The sequence below is a fragment of the Lipotes vexillifer genome, unplaced genomic scaffold, assembly GCF_000442215.2.
Source record: "Lipotes vexillifer unplaced genomic scaffold, Lipotes_vexillifer_v1.1 scaffold163, whole genome shotgun sequence".
In the NCBI taxonomy this organism is placed as follows: Eukaryota; Metazoa; Chordata; class Mammalia; order Artiodactyla; family Lipotidae; genus Lipotes; species Lipotes vexillifer.
Genome location: NW_006788722.1, coordinates 2,564,548 through 2,586,299, shown reverse-complemented (window position 1 = coordinate 2,586,299; position 21,752 = coordinate 2,564,548). Strand labels below are relative to the sequence as shown.

At 37.6% G+C, this 21,752-nt stretch overlaps 1 protein-coding gene across 1 annotated transcript in view; it reads left to right on the top strand.

Annotated features, from left to right (window-relative positions):
* The first annotated feature begins 15,760 nt into the window (after positions 1–15,760).
* Positions 15,761–21,752, top strand: part of LOC103083423 (solute carrier family 7 member 13-like) — a 40,708-nt gene continuing 34,716 nt past the window's right edge. Inside the window, 2 exon segments of the mRNA XM_082931234.1 lie at positions 15,761–16,029; positions 17,088–17,155. Of these exon segments, the coding sequence (XP_082787360.1) occupies positions 15,761–16,029; positions 17,088–17,155 (337 nt within the window).

Genomic DNA, 21,752 nt, shown 5'->3' with positions numbered 1-21,752 from the left:
GAAAGGAACACAGAAGAAACAAAGAATCATCTGGAAAACAAGGTTTGAAATGGCAATAAATACACATGTATCAATAAATACCTTTCCACACACATATAGGTACATGTAAAAGTATGAGATTAGATCACTCCCTAACACCATACACAAAAATAAGCTCAAAATGGATTAAAGACCTAAATGTAAGGCCAGAAACTATCAAACTCTTAGAGGAAAACATAGGCAGAACACTCTATGACATAAATCACAGCAAGATCCTTCTTGACCCATCTCCTAGAGTAATGGAGATAAAAACAAAAATAAACAAATGGGACCTAATGAAACTTCAAAGCTTTTGCACAGCAAAGGAAACCATAAACAAGACCAAAAGACAGCCCTCAGAATGGGAGAAAATATTTGCAAATGAATCAACTGACAAAGGATTAATCTCTAAAATTTACAGGCAGCTCATGCAGCTCAATAACAAAAAAATAAACAACCCAATCCAAAAATGGGCAGAAGACCTAAATAGACATTTCTCCAAAGAAGATATACAGACTGCCAACAAACACATGAAAGAATGCTCAACATCATTAATCATTAGAGAAATGCAAATCAAAACTACAATGAGATATCATCTCACACCAGTCAGAATGGCCATCATCAAAAAATCTAGAAACAATAAATGCTGGAGAGGGTGTGGAGAAAAGGGAACACTCTTGCACTGCTGGTGGCAATGTGAATTGGTTCAGCCACTATGGAGAACAGTATGGAGATTCCTTAAAAAACTACAAATAGAACTACCCTATGACCCAGAAATCCCACTACTGGGCATATACACTGAGAAAACCAGAATTCAAAAAGAGTCATGTACCAAAATGTTCATTGCATCTCTATTTACAATAGCCCGGAGATGGAAACAACCTAAGTGCCCATCATCGGATGAATGGATAAAGAAGATGTGGCACATATATACAATGAAATATTACTCAGCCATAAAAAGAAACGAAATTGAGCTATTTGTAATGAGGTGGATAGACCTAGAGTCTTTCATACAGAGTGAAGTATGTCAGAAAGAGAAAAGACAAATGCCATATGCTAACACATATATATGGAATTTAAGGGAAAAAAGTGTTATGAAGAACCTCGGGGTAAGACAGGTATAAAGACACAGACCTACTGGAGAACGGACTTGAGGATATGGGGAGGGGGAAGGGTGAGCTGTGATAGGGCGAGAGGGAGACATGGACATATATATACTAACAAACGTAAGGTAGATAGCTAGTGGGAAGCAGCCGCATGGCACAGGGATATCAGCTCGGTGCTTTGTGACCGCCTGGAGGGGTGGGATAGGGAAGGTGGGAGGGAGGGAGATGCAAGAGGGAAGAGATATGGGAACATATGTATATGTATAACTGATTTACTTTGTTATAAAGCAGAAACTAACACACCATTGTAAAGCAATTATACCCCAATAAAGATGTTAAAAACAAAAAAACTTCCCCAGAATACAAAAAATAAAATAAAATAAAACAAAATATGACTGAAAAAAAAAATAATTACCTTAAATGTCAATGGACTGAATACTCCAATCAAAAGACATAGAGTGGGCTTCCCTGGTGGCACAGTGGTTGAGAGTCCGCCTGCCGATGCAGGAGACATGGGTTCGTGCCCCAGTCTGGGAAGATCCCACATGCTGCGGAGCGGCTGGGCCCGTGAGCCATGGCCGCTGAGTCTGCGTGTCCAGAGCCTGTGCTCCGCAACGGGAGAGATCACAACAGTGAGAGGCCCGTGTACCACAGAAAAAAAAAAAAAACAAACAAACATAGAATGACAGACGGGATAAAAAAACCAAAGCCTACAATATGCTGCCTACAAGAGACCCATCAAAGGGCAAAGGATGTAGATTGAAAGTGAGGGGATGGAAAAAGATATTTCATGCAAAAGGAAATGACAAGAAAGCAGGAGTTGCAACACTCCTATCAGACAAAACAGACATTAAAGCAAAGGCTATAAAGAATGATAAAGAAGGACACTATATAATGATAAAAGGATCAATGCAAGAAGGGCATTTTACACTCAACAACATATATGCACCTAATATAGGAGCACCCAAATACATAAAACAAATACTAACAGACATAAACGGAGAAATCAATAGGTATACAATAATAGTAGGAGACTTTTACACCCCACTCACATCAATGAACAGATTTTCCACACAGAGAATCAATAAGGCAACAGAGGTCCTAAATTATACAATAGAACAATTAGGTTTAATTGATATTTTCAGGACACTACATCCAAAAACAAACAGAATATACATTCTTTTTAAGTTCACATGGAACATTCTCTAGGATTGACCACATCCTAGGGCATAAAACTAACCTCAACAAATTTAAGAGTCTATAAATTATTTCATGCATCTTCTCTGACCACAATGGCATGAAACTAGAAATCAACCACAAGAAAAGAATGAGAAAAAAATGTTTACATGGAGACTAAATAACATGCTTTTTAAAAACCAATGGGTCAATGGGAATAAAAAGGAAATTAAAAAATACTGTGAGACAAATGACAATGAAAACACCACCATACAAAATCTATGGGATGCAGCAAAAGCAGTTCTTAGAGGGAAGTTCATAATGATACAGGCCTTCATCAAAAAGCAAGAAAAATCTCAGGTAAACAACGTAACCTACCACCTAAAAGAATTAGAAAAAGAAGAACAAACAAAACCTAAAGTCAGAAGAAGGAAGGAAATTATAAAGATCAGGGAGGAAATAAATAAAATAGAGATTAAAAAAAATAGAAAAAATCAACAAAACCGAGAGATGGTTGTTTGAAAGGGTAAACAAAATTGACAAAACTCTGACCAGGCTCATCAAGAAGAAAACAAAAGAGAACCCAAATAAACAAAATAAGAAATGAAAAAGGAGGAATTGCAAGTGATACCACAGAAATACAAAAAACCATAAGTGAATACTATGAACAATTAAATGCCAAAAAATTTGACAGTGTAGAAGAAATGGACAACTTTCTAGAAACATACAGCCAACCAAAATTGAATCAAGAAGAAATAGGTAATTTGAACAGACCGATCACTAGAAGTGAAATAGAATTTATAATTTAAAAAACTTTTTACAAACAAAAGTCCAGGACCATATGGCTTCACAGGTGGATTCTACCAAACATATAAAGAAGAACTTATAGTGATTCTTCTCAAACTCTTCCAGAAGAATGAAGAGGAGGGAATACTCCCAAAGACATTCTATGAAGCCACCATCATCCCGATACCAAAACCAGACAAAGTAACCACCAAAAAAGAAAATTACAGGCCAATGTCTTTGATGAATATAGATGCAAAAATTCTCAACAAAATATTAGCAAACAGAATCCAACAGCACATAAAAAAGATCATACACCACGACCAAGTGGGAATCAGCCAGGTTCATGAGGATGGTTCAACATACACATATTAATTTATGTAATACACCACAAAATAAAAGTAAAAAACCACATGATCCTCTCAATAGATACAGAAAAGAATTTGACAACATTCAACATCTAATCATGATAAAAACTCTTTTCAAAGTGGGAATAGAGGGAACATATCTCAACATAATAAAAGCCATTTATGACAAACCTACAGCCAATATAATACTCAATGGTGAAAAGCTGAAAACTTTCCCAAGAACAAGACAAGGATGCCCACTCACACCATTTCTCTTCAACATAGTATTAGAACACTTAGCCACAGCAATCAGACAAGAAAAAGAAATAAAAAATATTTAAATTGGAAAGGAAGAGGTAAAATTGTCACTATATGCAGATGACATGATACTATTTATAGAAAACCCTAAGGAATCCACACAAAAACTACTAATTCTAATAAATGAATTCAGCAAAGTAGCAGGATACAAGATTAACATTCAGAAATCAGTTGCATTCCCTTACACTAACAATGAAATATCAGAAGGGGAATGTAAAAATAAAAAAAATACGTTTTCAAATTGCACAAAATAAAATAAAATAAAATACCTAGGAATAACCTGACCAAGGAAGTGAAAGACTTATATGCTGAGTACTATAAAACACTAATAAAGGAAATAAAAGAGGATTCAAAGAAATGGAAAGCTATTCCATGCTCTTGGATTGGAAGGATTGATACTGTTAAAATGGCAATACTACCAAAAGCAATCTACAGATTTAATGTAATCCCTATCAAATTACTCATGACATTTTTCACAGAACTAGAACAAATAATCCAAAACTTTATATGGAACTATAAAAGACCTGGAATTGGCAGAACAATCCTGAGAAACAACAACAACAATCACAACAACAAAAATAACTCTCAGGAGGCATAACTCTCCCAGACTTCAGACAATACTACAAAGCTACAGTAATCAAAACAGTGTGGTACTGGTTAAAAAAACAAAAACAAAAAACAGGCATATGGATCAATGGAACAGAATACAGACCCCAGAAATAAACCCACACACATACAGTCAATTAACCTGTGAAAAGAAGGCAAGAAGATAAAATGGGAAAAGGCCTATCTCTTCAGCAAGTAGTTCTGGGAAAGTTGGACAGCTGTAAGTAAATCAATGAAGTTTTTTAAATTAATTTTTATTGGAGTATGGTTGCTTTACAAGGTTGTGTTAGCTTCCACTGCACAACAAAAGGAATCAGCCACACACAAACAGATATACCCTCTCTTTTTGACTTCCCTCCAATTTAGGTTACCACAGTGCATTAGGTATCATTCCCTGTGCTATACAGTAGGTTCCAATCAGTTGTCTATTTTATACATAGTATCAATAATGTATATGTGTCAATCCCAGTCTTCCAATTCCTCCCTCCCCACCACTTTTCCCCTTGGTATCCATACATTGGCCCTCTACGTCTATGTCTCTATTTCTGCTTTGCAAAAAAGATCATCTATACCATTTTCTAGATTCCACATATACGAGTTATTATAAAATATTTGCTTTTCTCTTTCTGACTTACTTCATGCTGTATGACACTCTCAAGATCCAGCCACATCTCTACAAATGACCTAATTTCATTTCTTTATATGGCTGAGTAATATTCCACTGGATATATGTACCACAACTTCTTTATCCATTCCTCTGTCATGGACATTTAGGTTGCTTGAAAGTCCTGGCTATTGTAAATAGTGCTGCTATGAACATTGGAGCACACGTATTTTCTTGAATTATGGTTTCCTCTAGGTGTATGCCCAGTAATGGGATTGTTGGGTCATATGGTAGTTCAATTTTTCGTTTCTTAAGAAATCTCCATACTGTTTTCCCTAGTGGCTCTATCAATTTACATTCCCTCCAACAGTGTATGAGGGTTCCCTTTTCTCCACACCCTGTCCAGCATTTATTGTTTGCAGATTTTTTTTTCAACATCTTTATTGGAGTATAATTGCTTTACAAAGGTGTGTTAGTTTCTGCTTTATAACAAAGTGAATCAGCTACACATATACATATGTTCCCATATCTCTTCCCTCTTGCATCTCCCTCCCTCCCACCCTCCCTATCCCACCCCTCTAGGTGGTCACAAACCACTGAGCTGACCTTCCTGTGCTATGTGGCTACTTCCCACTACATATCTACTTTATGATTAGTAGTGTATATATGTCCAAGACATTCTCTCACTTTGTCACAGCTTACCCATCCCCCTCCCCATATCCTCAAGTCCATTCACAAGTAGGTCTGTGTCTTTATTCTCGTCTTGCCCCTAGGTTCTTCATAACGTTCTTTCTTCTTTCTTTGTTAGATTCCATATATATGTGTTAGCATACGGTATTTGTTTTCCGCTTTCTGACTTACTTCACTCTGTATAACAGACCTAGGTCCAGCCACCTCACAACAAATAATTCTATTTCATTTCTTTTTATGGCTGAGTAATATTCCATTGTGTATATGTGCCACATCTTCTTTATCCATTCATCTGTTGAGGGACACGTAGGTTGTTTCCATGTCCTGGCTACTGTAAATAGAGCTGCAATGAACATTTTGGTACATGACTCTCTTTGAATTATGCTTTTCTCAGGGTACATGCCCAGGAGTGGGATTGCTGGGTCGTATGGTAGTTGTAATTTTAGTTTGTTAAGGAACCTCCATACTGTTCTCTGTAGTGGCTTTACCAATTTACATTCCCACCAACAGTGCAAGAGGGTTCCCTTTTCTCCACACCCTCTCCAGCATTTATTGTTTGTAGATTTTTTGATGATGGCTATTCTGACCAGTGTGAGATGATATATCATTGTAGTTTTGATTTGCATTTCTCTAATGATTAATGATGTTCAGCATTCTTTCATGTGTTTGTTGGCAACCTGTATATTTTTGTTGAAGAAATGTCTATTTAGGTCTTCTGTCCATTTTTCGATTGCCTTGTTTGTTTTTTGTTATTGAGCTGCATGAGCTGCTTGTAAATTTTGGAGATTAATCCTCTGTTAGTTGCTTAATTTGCAAATATTTTCTCCCATTCTGAGGGTTGTCTTTTCGTCTAGTTTATGGTTTCCTTTCTGTGCAAAAGCTTTGAAGTTTCATTAGGTCCCACTTGTTTATTTTTGTTTTTACTTCCATTTCTCAAGGAGGTAGGTCAAAAAGGATCTTGCTGTGATTTATGTAATTGAGTGTTCTGCCTATGTTTTCCTCTAAGAGTTTGATAGTGTCTAGCCTTACATTTAGGTCTTTAATCCATTTTGAGTTTATTTTTGTGTATGGTGTTAGAATTTCATACTTTTACATGTACCTGTCCAGTGTTCCCAGCACCACTTATTGAAGAAGCTGTCTGTTCTCCACTGCATATTCTTGCCTACTTTATCAAAGATAAGGTGACCATATGTGCGTGGGTTTATCTCTGGGTCTTCTATCCTGTTCCATTGATCTATATTTCTGTTTTTGTGCCCGTACCATACTGTCTTGATTACCCCAGCTTTGTATTATAGTCTGAAGTCAGGGAGCCTGATTCCTCCAGCTCCATTTTTCATTCTCAAGATTGCTTTGGCTATTTGGGGTCTTTTGCATTTCCATACAAATTGTGAAATTTTTTGTTCTAATTCTGTGAAAAATGCCAGTGGAGGTTTCATAGGGATTGTGTTGAATCTGTAGATTGCTTTAGGTAGTAGAGTCATTTTCACAATATTGATTCTTCCAATCCAAGAGCATGGTATATCGCTCCATCTCTTTGCATCATCTTTAATTTCTTTCATCAGTGTCTAATAATTTTCTGCATACAGGTCTTTTGTCTCCTTAGGTAGGTTTATTCCTAGATATTTTATTCTTTTTGTTGCAATGGTAAGTGGGAGTGTTTTCTTAATTTCACTTTCAGATTTTTCATCATTAGTGTATAGAAATGCTAGAGATTTCTGTACATTAATTTTGTATCCTGCTACTTTACCAAATGCATTGATTAGCTCTAGTAGTTTTCTGGTAGCATTTTTGGGATACTCTAGGTACAGTATCATGTCATCTGCAGACAGTGACAGCTTTACTTCTTCTTTTCTGATTTGGATTCCTTCTATTTCTCTTCCTTCTCTGATTGCTCTGGCTAAAATTTCCAACACTATGTTGAATAACAGTGGTGAGAGTGGGCAACCTTGTCTTGTTCCTGATTGTAGTGGAAATGGTTTCAGTTCTTCACCATTGAGGATGATGTTGGCTGTGGGTTTTTCATATATGGCCTTTATTATGTTGAGGAAATTTCCCTCTCTGCCTACTTTCTGCAGGGTTTTTATCATAAATGGGTGTTGAATTTTGTCGAAAGCTTTCTCTGCATCTGTTGAGATGATCATATGAAGTTTCTCCTTCAATTTGTTAATATGATGTATCACATTGATTGATTTTCGTATATTGAAGAATCCTTGCATTCCTAGGATAAACCCCACTTGATCATGGTGTATGATCCTTTTAATGTGCTGTTGGATTCTCTTTGCTAGTATTTTGTTGAGGATTTTTGCATCTATGTTCATCAGTGATATTGGCCTGTAGTTTCCTTTTTTTGTGACATCTTTGTCTGGTTTTGGTATCAGGGTGATGGTGGCCTCGTAGAATGTGTTTGGGGGTGTTCCTCCTTCTGCTATATTTTGGAAGAGTTTGAGAAGGATAGGTGTTAGCTCTTCTCTAAATGTTTGATAGAATTCGCCTGTGAAGCCATCTGTCCCTGGACTTTGGCTTCTTGGAAGATTTTTAATCACAGCTTCAATTTCAGTGCTTGTGATTAGTCTGTTCATATTTTCTGTTTCTTCCTCGTTCAGTCTCAGAAGGCTGGGCATTTCTACGAATTTGTCCATTTCTTCCAGATTGTCCATTTTGTTGGCATAATGTTGCTTGTAGTAATAATGTCTCATGATCCTTTGTATTTCTGCAGTGTCCGTTGTTACTTCTACTTTTTCATTTCTAATTCTATTGGTTTGAGTCTTCTCCCTTTTTTTCTTGAGGAGTCTGACTAATGGTTTTTCAATTTTGTTTATCTTCTCTAAAAATCAGCTTTAAGTTTTATTAAACTTTGCTCTTGTTTCCTTAATTTCTTTTTGATTTATTTCTGATCTGATCTTTGTGATCTCTTTCCTTCTGCTAACTCTGGGGTTATTTTGTTTTTCTTTCTCTAATTGCTTTAGGTGTAAGGTTAGATTGTTTATTTGAGGTGTTTCTTGTTTCTTAAGGTAGGATTGTATTCCTATAAACTTCCCACTTAGAACTACTTTTGCTGCATCCCAAAGGTTTTCTGTCATCATGTTTTCATTTTCATTTGTTTCTAGGTATTTTTTGTTTTCTTCTTTGATTTCTTCAGTGATCTCTTGGTTATTAAGTAGTGTATTGTGTAGCCTCTATGTGTTTGTATTTTTTTACAGATTTTTTACTCTAATTGATATTTAGCCTCATAGCATTGTGGTCAGAAAAAGATACTTGATACGATTTCAATTCTCTTAAATTTACCAAGACTTGATTTGTGACCCAAAATATGCTCTATCCTGGAGAATATTCCATGAGCACTTGAGAAGAATGTGTATTCTGTTGCTTTTGGATGGAATGTCCTATAAATATCAATTAAGTCCACCTTGTTTAATGTATTATTAAAAGCTTGTGTTTCCTTATTTATTTTCATTTTGGATGATTTGTCCATTGGTGAATGTGGGGTGTTAAAGTCCCCTACTATGATTGTTTTACTGTCGATCTCCCCTTTTACGGCTGTTAGCATTTTCCTTATATATTGAGGTGCTCCTATGTTGGGGGCATAAATATTTACAATTATTATATCTTCTACTTGGATCGATCCATTGATCATTATGCAGTGTCCCTCTTTGTCTCTTTCAATATTCTTTATTTTAAAGTCTATTTTGTCTGATATGAGAATTGCAACTCCAGCTTTCTTCTGATTTCCATTTGCATAGAGTATATTTTTCCATCCCCTCACTTTCAGTCTATATATGTTCCTAGGTCTGAAGTGGGTCTCTTGTAGACAGCATATATATAGGTCTTGTTTTTGTATCCATTCAGCCAGTCTATGTCTTTTGGAGCACTTAGTCCATTTACATTTAAGTTAATTATCGATATGTATGTTCCATTTGTTCCAGTATGTTCCATTCTATTACCATTTTCTTAATTGTTTTGGGTTTTGTTATTGTAGGTCTTTTCCTTGTCTTGTGTTTCCTGCCTAGAGAAGTTCCTTTAGCATTTTTTGTAAGGCTGGTGTGGTGGTGCTGAATTCTCTTACATTTTGCTTGTCTGTAAAGGTTTTAATTTCTCCATCAAATCTGAATGAGATCCTTGTTGAGTAGAGAAATATTGGTTGTAGGTTTTTCTCCTTCATCACTTTAAATATGTCCTGCCACTCTCTTCTGGCTTGCAGAATTTCTACTGAAAGATCAGCTGTTAACCTTATGGGGATTCCCTTGAGTGTTCTTTGTTGTTTTTCCTTTGCTGCTTTTAATATTTTTTCTTTCTTTGTATTTAATTTTTAATAGTTTGATTAATATATGTCTTAACATGTTTCTCCTTGGATTTATCCTGTATGGGACTCTCTGTGCTTCCTGGATTTGATTAACTATTTCCTTTCCCATATTAGGGAACTTTTCAACTCTACTCTTCAAACATTTTCTCAGTTCCTTTCTTTTTCTTTTCTTCTGGGACCCCTATAATTCAAATGTTGGTGCATTTAATGTTGTCCCAGAGGTCTTTGAGACTGTCCTCAGTTCTTTTCACTCTTTTTTCTTTATTCTGCTCTACAGTAATTATTTCCACTATTTTATCTTCCAGGTCACTTATCCATTCTTCTGCCTCAGTTATTCTGCTATTGATCCCTTCTAGAGAATTTTTCATTTCATTTATTGTGCTGTTCATCACTGTTTGTTTGCTCTTTAGTTCTTCTAGGTCCTTGTTAAACATTTCTTGTATTTTCTCTATTCTATTTCCACGATTTTGGATCATCTTTACTATTATTATTCTGAATTCTTTTTCAGGTAGCCTGCTATTTCCTCTTCATTTGTTAAGTCTGATGGGTTTTTGCCTTGCTCCTTCATCTGTTGTGTGTTTTTCTGTCTTGTCATTTTCCTTAACTTACTGTGCTTGGGGTCTCCTTTTCACAGGCTGCAGTTTTGTAGTTCCTGTTGTTTTTGGTGTCTGTCCCCAGTGGCTAACGTTGGTCCGTTGGGTTGTGTAAGTTTCCTGGTGGAGGGAACTAGTGCCTGTGCGCTGGTAGATGAACCTGGATCTTTTCTTTCTGGTGGGGAGGTCCACGTCTTGTGGTGTGTTTTGGGGTTTCTGTGGCCTTATTATGATTTTAGGCAGCTTCTATGCTAATGGATGGGACTGTGCTCCCTTCTTGCTAGTTGTTTGGCATAGTGTGTCCAGCACTGTAGCTTGCTGGTCATGGAGTGAAGCTGGGACTTGGCCTTGAGATGGAGATCTCTGGGAAATTTTCACTGTTTGATATTACATGGAGCTGGGAGGTCTCTTGTGGACCAGTGTCCTGAAGTTGGCTCTCCCAACTCAGAGGCACAGCCCTGATGCCTGGCTGGAGCACCAAGAGCCTTTCATCCACACAGCTCAGAATAAAAGGGAGAAAATACAGAAAGAAAGAAGATTAAATTAAATTAAATTACATTAAATTACATTAAATTAAAATTTTTAAAAGTTATTAAAATAAAAAATAATTATTAAGAAAAACATTTTTAAAACTATAAAAGAAAAAAATGGACAGACAGAACCCTAGGACAAATGGTGAAAGCAAAGATATACAGACAAAATTACACACAGAAGCATACAAATACACACTCATAAGAAGAGACAAAGGGAAAATATATATATATATATATATATATATATATATATATTTTGTTTGCATAATGTAGATTATATAATCTTTGCTCCCAAAGTCCACCTCCTTAATTTAGGATAACTCATTGTCTATTCAGGTATTCCACAGATGCAGGGTACATCAAGTTGATGGTGGAAATTTCATCTGCTTCTCCTGAGGCTGCTGGGAGAGATTTCCCTTTCTCTTCTTTGTTTGCACAACTCCCGGGGTTCAGCTTTGGATTTGGACCCGCTTCTGCGTGTAGGTCACCTGAGGGAATCTGTTCTTCGCTCAGACAGGACAGGGTTAAAAGAGCAGCCGTTTTGGACACTCTGGCTCACTCAGGCCGGGTGGAGGGAGGGGTACGGAGTTCGGGGCAAGCCTGCGGCGGCAGAGGCTGGCATGACTTTGCACCAGCCTGAGGCGTGCCGTGCGTTCTCCCGGGGAAGTTGTCCCTGGATCATGGGACCCTGGCAGTGGCAGGGTGCACAGGTTCCTGGGAGGGCAGTTGTGGATAGAGACTTGTGCTTGCACACAGGTTTCTTGGTGGCGGCAGCAGCAGCCTTAGCGTCTCATTCCCATCTCTGTGGTCCGTGCTGATAGCCGCGGCTTGCGCCCGTCTCTGGAGCTCCTTTAAGCAACACTCTTAATCGCCTCTCCTCGCGCACCAGGAAACAAAGAGGGAAGAAAAAGTCTCTTCCCTCTTTGGCAGCTCCAGACCTTTTCCCGGACTCCCTCCTGGCTAGCTGTGGCACTCTATCCCGCTTCAGGCTGTGTTCACACAGCTAACCCTATACTCTCCCTGGGATCTGACCTCCCAAGCCTGAGCCTCAGCTCCCAGCCCCTGCCTGTCCAGGTGGGTGAGCAGACAAGTGTCTCGGGCTGGTGAGTGCTGGTCGGCACCAATCCTCTGTGCGGGAATCTCTCCACTTTGCCCTCTGCACCCTTGTTGTTGCGCTCTCCTCCGTGGCTACGAAGCTCCCGTCCTCCGCCACCCACAGGCTCCGCCTGTGATGGGGCTTCCTAGTGTGTGGAAACCTTTCCTGTTTCACAGCTCCCTCCCACTGGTGCAGGTCCTATCCCTCTTCTTTTGTCTCTGTTTTTTCTTTTTTCTTTTGCCCTACCCAGGTACGTGGGGTGTTTCTTTCCTTTTAGGAAGTCTGAGGTCTTCTGCCAGTGTTCAGTAGGTGTTCTACAAGAGCTGTTCTACATGTAGATGTATTTCTGATGTATTTGTGGAGAGGAAGGTGATCTCTGCATCTTACTCTTCTGCCATCTTGAAGATCCGTTTGTAGATTTTTTGATGACTGCCATTCTGACTGGTGTGAGGTGATACCTCATAGCAGTTTTAATTTGTATTTCTGTAATACTTAGTGATACTGAGCATCTTTTCATGTGCTTCTTGGCCATATGTATGCCTTCTTTGAAGAAATGTCTATTTAGGTCTTCCACACATTTTTTGATAAGGTTGTTTGTTTTTTGGATATTGCCCTGTTGGGCTGCTTGTATATTTTGAAGATTAATACTTTGTCAGTTGCTTCATTTGCAAATATTTTCTCACATTCTGAGGGTTGGTGTTCATCTTGTTTCTGGTTTCTTTTGCTCTGCAAAAGCTTTTAAGTTTCATTAGGTCCCATTTGTTTATTTTTGTTTTAATTTTAATTACTCTAGGAGGTGGGTCAAAAACATGTTGCTGTGACTTATGTCAAAGAGTGATCTGCCTATGTTTTCCTTTAAGAGTTTTATGGTGTCTGGCCTTATACTGAGGTCTTTAATCCATTTTGAGTTTATTTTTGTGTATGGTGTTAGGGAGTGTTCTAATTTCCTTCTTTTACATGTAGCTGTCAAGTTTTCCCAGCACTGCTTATTGAAGAGGCTGCCTTTTCTCCATTGTATATTCTTGCCTCCTTTATCAAAGATAAGGTGACCATACGTGTGTGAGTTTATCTCTGGGCTTTCTATCCTGTTTCATTGATCTATGTTTCTGTATTTGTGCCAGTACCATACTGTCTTAATTACTGTAGCTTTCTAGTATAGTCTGAAGTCAGGGAGCCTTGTCCCTTCAGCTCTGTTTTTCTTTCTCAAGATTGCTTTGGCTATTCGTGGTCTTTTGTGTTTCCATACAAATTGCAATTTTTTTTTTCTAGTTCTGTGAAAAATGCCATTGGTAACTTTATAGGAATGACATTGAATGTGTAGATTGCTTTGGGTAGTAGAGTCATTTTGACAATATTGATTCTTTCCAATCCAAGAACATGGTATATCTCTCCATCTGTTTATGTCATCTTTGATTTCTTTCTTCAGTGTTTTATAGTTTGCTGGGTACAGGTCTTTTGCCTACTTACATATGTTTATTCCTAGGTATTTTATTCTTTTGGTTGCAATGGTAAATGGGACTGTTTCCTTAATTTTTCTTTCTGACATTTCATTGTTACCACATAGGAATGCAAGATATTTCCATGTATTAATTTTGTATCCTGCAACATTACCAAATTCATTGATTAGTACTTTTCTGCTGGCATCTTTAGGATTTTCTATATATAGTATCATGTCATCTGCAAACAGTGACAGATTTACTTCTTTTTTCCAACTTGGATTATTTTACTTTTTTTTTTCTTCTGTGATTGACATGGCTAGGACGTCCAAAACTATGTAAAATAATAGTGATGAGACTGTACATCCTTGTCCTTTTCCTGATCTTAGAGGAAATGCTTTCTATTTTTCACCATTGAGAATAATGTTTCTTGTGGGTTTGTCATACGTGGCCTTTTTTTATGTTGCGATATATTGCCTCTATGCCCACTTTCGGGAGAGTTTTTATCATAAATGGGTGTTGAATTTTGTCAAAAACCTTTTCTGCACCTATATGGTGTATCACATTGATTTATTTGAATATACTGAAGAATCCTTGCATCCCTGTGATAAATCCCACTTGATCATGGTGTATGATCCTTTTAATGTGTGTTGGATTCTGTTTGCTAGTATTCTGTTGAGGATTTTTACGTCTATGTCCATCGGTGATAATGGCCTGTAGTTTTCTTTTTCTGTCATATCTTTGTCTGATTTTGGTATCAGGGTGATGGTAGCCTCGTATAATGAGTTTGGGAGTATTCCTTCCTCTGAAATTTTTTGGAAGAGTTTGAGAAATATAGTTGTTAGCTCTTCTCTAAATGTTTGATAGAATTCACCTGTGAAGCCATCTGGTCCTGAACTTTTGTTTGTTGGAAGATTTTAATTCACAGTTTCAATTTCATTACTTGTGATTGATATGTTCATATTTTCTATTTCTTCTTGGTTCAGTCTTGGAGGGTTGTAGTTTTCTAAGAATTTGTCCATTTCATCCTGGTTGCCCATTTTATTGGCCTATGGTTGCTTGTAGTACTCTCTTATGATCCTTTGTATTTTTATAGTGTCAGTTGTAACTTCTCCTTTTTCATTTCTAATTTTACTGCTTTGAGTCCTCTCTTTTTTTTCTTGATGAGTAGCTAGAGGTTTATCAGTTTTGTTTAGCTTCTCAAAGAACAAGCTTTTAGTTTTATTGATCTTTGCTATCATTTTCTTTGTTTCTATTTCAATTATTTTTGCTCTGATCTTTATGATTTCTCTCCTTCAACTAATAAATTAGTGAAGTTACAACACACCCTCACACTATGCACAAAAATAAACTCAAAACAGCTTAGGCAAAACATTCTCTGACATAAATTGTAGCACTGCTTCCTTCAGTCTCCCAAGACAATAGAAATAAAAACAAAGATAAACAAATGGGACCTAATCAAACTTAAGAGCTTTTGCACAGCAAAGGAAACCATTAAAAAAAAAGAAGACAAGAAACCTTCAAGATGGCAGAGGAGCAAGATGTGGATATCACCTTTCTCCCCCCAAATACATCAAGAATACATCTATATGTGGAACAACTCTTACAGAACACCTACTGAAAGCTGGCAAGAGACCTCAGACTTCCCAAAAGCCAAGACAATCGCCAAGTAACTGAGTAGGGTAAAAGAAAAAAAGAAAAGAAAGAGACAAAAGAATTGGGACAGACCTGCCCTTCTCAGAGGGAGCTGTGAAAGTGGAAAAGTTTCCACACACTATGAAGCCCACTCACTGGTGGGGATGTGGGGGCAGTTTCAGAGTCTTCAAGGAGAGGGCAGCAATAGGGGTGCAGAGGACAGAATAGAGAGATTCTGGCACGAAGGACCAGTGCTGAACAGCACTCACAAGCCTGAGAAACTTGTCTGCTCGCCTGCTGGGCAAGGTGGGTGCTGAGCTCTGAAGCTCAGGCTTCAGAAGTCAGACCCCAGGGAGATGGCTGGGGTTGGCTCCATAAGGACAGCCTGGAGGGAGCTAGTGTGCCACAGCTAGCTAGGAAGGAGTCCAGGAAAAATCCTGGGCATACCAGAGAGGTGGGAGACTTTTGTTGCAGGGTTCAAGAGGAGAGGGGCAGCCCACCATAGGAACTTCCTGCTCCATGGGTTCACCAATGCCAGGGAACCATCTATGTGAGCATGAGGATGAACTGTTATCTCGGACACCAGAGGTTGCTGCCACTGCCACCAAGGGTCTTGTGTGCAAGTGCAGGTCAGTACCCACACCTTTCCGGGAGCTTGTGCAGCCTGCCACTGCTGAGGGTCCTGTGATCTGGAACCAACTTCCCCAGGGGAATGCACATTTCACCTCAGGCTCTTTCAACTTCAGGCTGGCCTCTGCCATCACAGGCACTCCCCACACAACCCAATTGTAACTAACGTATCCCTCCCTCTCTCTGGCCTGAGTGAGTAAGTGAGCCCTAATCGGCTGCTACTTTAGCCCCCTCTTGCCTGGGGGGCGGGGAACAAACACCTGAGGGTGTCCCATACACAGAAGCAGGGCCAAAACCAAAGCTAAAACCCAGGAGCTGTGCAATCAAAGAAAACAAACAGTAATATCCCCATGCAGTTGCAGGAGAAGTGGATTAAATCCCTGCAATCCACTGGGTAAACCCTGAATCTGTAGAATATCTGAATAGATAATGATTGTTCCCACAATTGAGGCTGTGGACTTTGGGGGCAACTATGGACTTTGCAGGAGTACATGCAGGGGTAAACAAGATCAGAGCCTGAGCAGACCCCACAGTGCCCACAGCAGGTCCAGAGACCTACCAACAAGTATTGGAGGACTTCCTGTGTAGGCAGGGATTAGCTGTGGCTCACTGTGGGGACAAACACACTGACAGCTATTGTCACAGGAAAATATTATTACTAATTTTTTTCTTTTGTTCTGTTATTCTTGTTTTATTATTCTTTTAATTTTAATTTTTCATTTACTTTTTCTTTTCTTTTGTTTTTTATGTTTTTATTTTTAATATATTTTTATTTCATTTACTTTTTTTCCTATTTCTACTGTAATTTTTCATTATATTGTTATATCCTTGTTTTTGCTTTTTCTTTTTTTGCTTTGTTTTTCCCTTATTTTTAAATACATTTTATATTTTTCTATTTTTCTTCACTTCTTTGTGTTTTGTATTTTTTATTTTGCTTTCATCTTTCTTTTCTATTTACATTTTTTGATCATTTTTGTGTGTTTCTTTTATGCTTTCTCTGCCTTTATTAAGTTTGCTTTCTGCATTTGATTTGTTTTTCAATTTAATTTTTTCTTAGTTTAGTTTTTAGTGTTTATTTTCATTTTTTGGATTCTTGGTTGTTTTGGTTGCCCTCTTCTTTTTAGTTTTCTCTCTTTTTTTCTTCTTTTTCTCTTCTTTTCTTTTCTTTTAGTGAGTGTATGTGTGTATGTTTCTTTGTGAAATTTTGTCCGTTTAGACTCCCCCACCAGGAAGCCTACAAAAAGCCAGTGGACCAACCTCAACTACTGGGGGCAGACACAAGAAGTAAGAGGAACTACAACCCTACATCTTGCAGAAAGGAGACCCAAAAAAAATTTTGTTTGTAAGTTTACAAACACATTTTGTCTGTAAGTTAAACAAAATGAGAAGACAGAGAAATATGTTGCAGATGAAGGAACAAGATAAAAATCAACAAGACCAAATAAATGAAGAGGAAATAGGCAGTTTGCCTGAAAAAGAATTCAGAGTAATGATAGTAAAGATAATCCAAAATCTCAAAAATAGAATGGAGAAAATACAAGAAACATTTAACAAGGACTTAGAAGAACTAAAGAGCAAACAGTGATGAACAACAAAATAACTGAAATTAAAAATACCCTAGAAGGAATCAATAGCAGAATAACTGAAGTAGAAAGACAAATAAGTGAGCTGGAGGATAGAATGGTGGAGTAGTAACTCCACAGAAGTAACTGCCACAGAGCAGAATAAAGAAAAAAAGAATGAAAAGAATTGAGGACATTTTCAGGGACCTCTGGGACAGCATTAAACACGCAAACATGTGAATTATAAGGGTCCCAGAAGAAGAGAAAAAGAAAGTGTCTGAGAATATTTGAAGAGATTATAGTCAAAAACTTCCCTAACATGGGAAAGGAAATAGTCAGTCAAGTCCAGGAAGTTCAGAGACTCCCATACAGGATAAACCCAAGGAGAAACATGCTGACACAAATATTAATCAAACTATCAAAAATTAAATACAAAGAATAAAAGCAGCAAGAGAAAAGCAACATATAATATACAAGGGAATCCCCATAAGGTTATCAGCTGAATTTTCATCAGAAACTGTGCAAGCCAGAAGGGAGTGTCAGGGTATATTTTAAATGATGAAAGGAAAAAAAACTACAACCAAGATTACTCTACCCAGCAAGGATCTCATTCAGATTTGACAGGGAAATCAAAAGCTTTACAGACAAGCAAAAGTAAGAGAATACAGCACCACCAAATCAGCCCTACAACAAATGCTAAAGGAACTTCTTTAAGTGGGAAACACAAGAAAAGAAAAGGACCTACAAAAAAATTGAAAACAATTAAGAAAATGGTAATAGAAACATACATATCAATAATTACCTTAAATGAGAATGGAATAGATGCTCCAACCAAAAAACACAGATTGGCTGAATGGATACAGAGACAAGACCTGTACATATGCTGTCTACAAGAGACCCACTTCAGACCTAGGGACACATACAGACTGAAAGTGAAAAGATGGAAAAAGTTAGTCCATGAAAATGGAAATCAAAAGGAGGCTGGAGTAGCAATACTCATATAAGATAAAATACACTTTAAAATAACGAATGTTACAAGAGACAAGGCAGTACACTACATAATGAGCAAGGGATTGATCCAGGAAGAAAATATAACAATTATAAATATATATGAACCCAAAATAGGAGCACACCAATACATAAGGCAAATGTTAACAGCTATAAAAGAGGAAATCGATAGTAACACAATAATAGTGGTGGACCTTAACACTCCACTTACACCAATGGACAGATCATCCTGACAGAAAATTAATAAGGAAACACAAGTTTTAAATGACACAATAAGCTAGACAGATTTAATTGATATTTGTGGGACACTGAATCCAAAACAGAGGAGTACACTTTCTTCTCAAATGTTCACGGAACATTCTCCAGCAGAGATCATATCTTGGATCAGCAATGAAGCCTCAATAAATTTAGGAAAATTGAAATCATATCAGCATCTTTCCTGACCACAACACTATGAGATTAGAAATCAATTACATGAAAAAACTAAAAAAACACAAACACATGGAAGGTAAACAATATGCTACTAATTAACCAAGAGATCACTGAAGAAATCAAAGAAGAAATCAAAAAATGCCTAGAGACAAATGGCAACCAAAACACAATGACCCAAAACCTGTGGGATGCAGCAAAAGCAGTTCTAAGAAGGAAATTTAAAGCAATACAATCCTACCTCAATAAACAAGAAAAATCTCAAATAAACAATCTATCCTTATACCTAAAGACACTAGAGAAAGAAGAACAGAAAAGAAAAATAAAAACACCCAAATTAGTAGAAGGAAAGAAATCTTAAAAATCAAAGCAGAAATAATTGAAATAGAAAAAAAGAAAATGATAGCAAAGATCAATAAAACTAAAGGCTGGTTCTTTGAGAAGATAAACAAAATTGGTAAACCTGTAGCCAGACTCATCAAGAAAAGAGGTAGAGGACTCAAATCAGTAAAATTAGAAATGAAAAAGGAGAAGTTACAACAGACACCATAGAAATACAAAGGATCATAAGAGAGTACTACGAGCAACTACGTGTGAATAAAATGGACAACCTGGGCTTCCCTGGTGGCGCAGTGCTTGAGAGTCCGCCTGCCGATGCAGGAGACGCGGGTTCGTGCCCCGTTTCGGGAAGATCCCACATGCCGCGGAGCGGCTGGGCCCGTGAGCCATGGCCACTGAGCCTGCGCGTCCGGAGCCTGTGCTCCGCAAATGGGAGAGGCCACAACAGTGAGAGGCCCGCATAACGCAAGGAAAAAAAAAAAAAAAAAAATTCCATGCTCTTGAAACAAACAAGCAAAAAGTCCTATCTCTGGATTTGTCGCTAGGCCCCCGTACCACAAAAAAAGAAAAAAAAAAAAAAAAAAAAAATGGACAACCTGGATGAAATGGACAAATTCTTAGAAAGGTACAACCTCCCAAGACTGAACCAGGAATAAATAGAAAATATGAACAGACAAATCAAAAGTAATGAAATTGAAACTGTGATTTTAAATTTTCCAACAGAGGTCCAGGAGCAGATGGCTTCACAGGTGAATTCTATCAAACATTCAGAGAAGAGCTAACACCTATCCTTCTCAAACTCTTCCAAAAATTTGCAGAGGAAGAAACCCTTCCAAACTCATTCTTGGAGGCCATCACCCCCCTATTCCAAAACCAGACAATGATAACGAAAAAAGGAAATTACAGTCCAATATCACTGATGCATATAGATGCAAAAATCCTCAACAAAGTACTAGCAAGCAGAATCCAGCAACATATTAAAAGAATCCTACAACATGATGAAGTGGGATTTATTCCAGAGATGCAAGGATTCTTCAATATATGCAAATCAATAAATGTGATACACCATATTCACAAATTGAAGAATAAAAAGCATATGATCATTTCAATAGATGCAGAAAAAGATTTTGAGAAAATTCAACACCTATTTATGATAAAAACTTTCCAGAAACGGGCCTAGAGGAAACTACCTCAACATAATAAAGGCCATATATGACAAACCCACAGTAAACATCATTCTCTATGGTGAAAAACTAAAAGAATTTCCTCAAGATCAGGAACATAAAAAGGATGTCCACTCTCACCACTACTATTCAACATGGATTTGGAAGTCCTAGCCACAGCAATCCGAAAAGGAAAATGAATAAAAGAAAACAAATTGGGCTTCCCTGGTGGCACAGTGGTTGAGAGTCCACCTGCTGATGCAGGGAACATGGATTCATGCCCCGGTTTGGGAAGATCCCACATGCCATGGAGTGTCTGAGCCTGTGAGATATGGCCACTGAGCCTGCACGTGTGGAGCCTGTGCTCTGCAACAGGAGAGGCCACAACAGTGAGAGGCCCGCATATCGCAAAAAAAAAAAAAAAAAGAAGAATACAAATTGGAAAAGAAGAAGTAAAATTGTCATGTTTACAGATGACATGATACTTTACATAGAAAATCCTAAAGATGCTAGCAGAAAACTACTAGAGCTAATCAATGAATTTGGCAATGTTGCAGGATACAAAATTAATGCACAGAAATCTCTTGCATTCCTATACACTAACAATAAAAGACCAGAAAGAGAAATTAAGGAAACAATGCCATTCACCTCTGCAACAAAAAGAATAAAATACCTAGGAATAAACCTACCTAAGAAGGGAAAATACCTGTACTCAGAAAACTATAAGACACTGATGAAAGAAATCAATGATGACACAAACAGATGGAGAGATATACCATGTTCTTGGATTGGAAGAATCAATCTTTTGAAAATGGCTATACTACCCAAAGCAATCGACAGATTCAGTGCCATCCCTATCAAGTTACCAATGGCATTTTTCACAGAAATAGAACAAAAATCTTAAAATTTGTATGGAGAAACAAAAGAGCCCAAATAGCCAAAGCAATCTTGAAAAAAAGATTGCTGGGGGAATCAGACTCCCTGACTTCAGACTATACTCTAAAGCTACAGTAATCAAGACAATATGGTACTGGCACAATATCAGAAATATAGATTAATGGAACAGGATAGAAAACCCAGAGATAAACGCACACACCTATGGTCAACTAATCTATGACAAAGGAGGCAAGGATATAGAGTGGAGAAAACACAGTCTCTTCAATAACTGGTGCTGGGTAACCTGGACAGCTACATGTAAAAGAATGAAATTAGAACACTTCCTAACACCATACACAAAAATAAGCTCAAAATGGATTAAAAACCTAAATGTAAAGCAGGACATGTAAAACTCTTAAAGGAAAACATAGGAAGAACACTCTTTGACATAAATCACAGCAATATCTTTTTTGACCCACCTCCTAGAGTAATGGAAATAAAGAC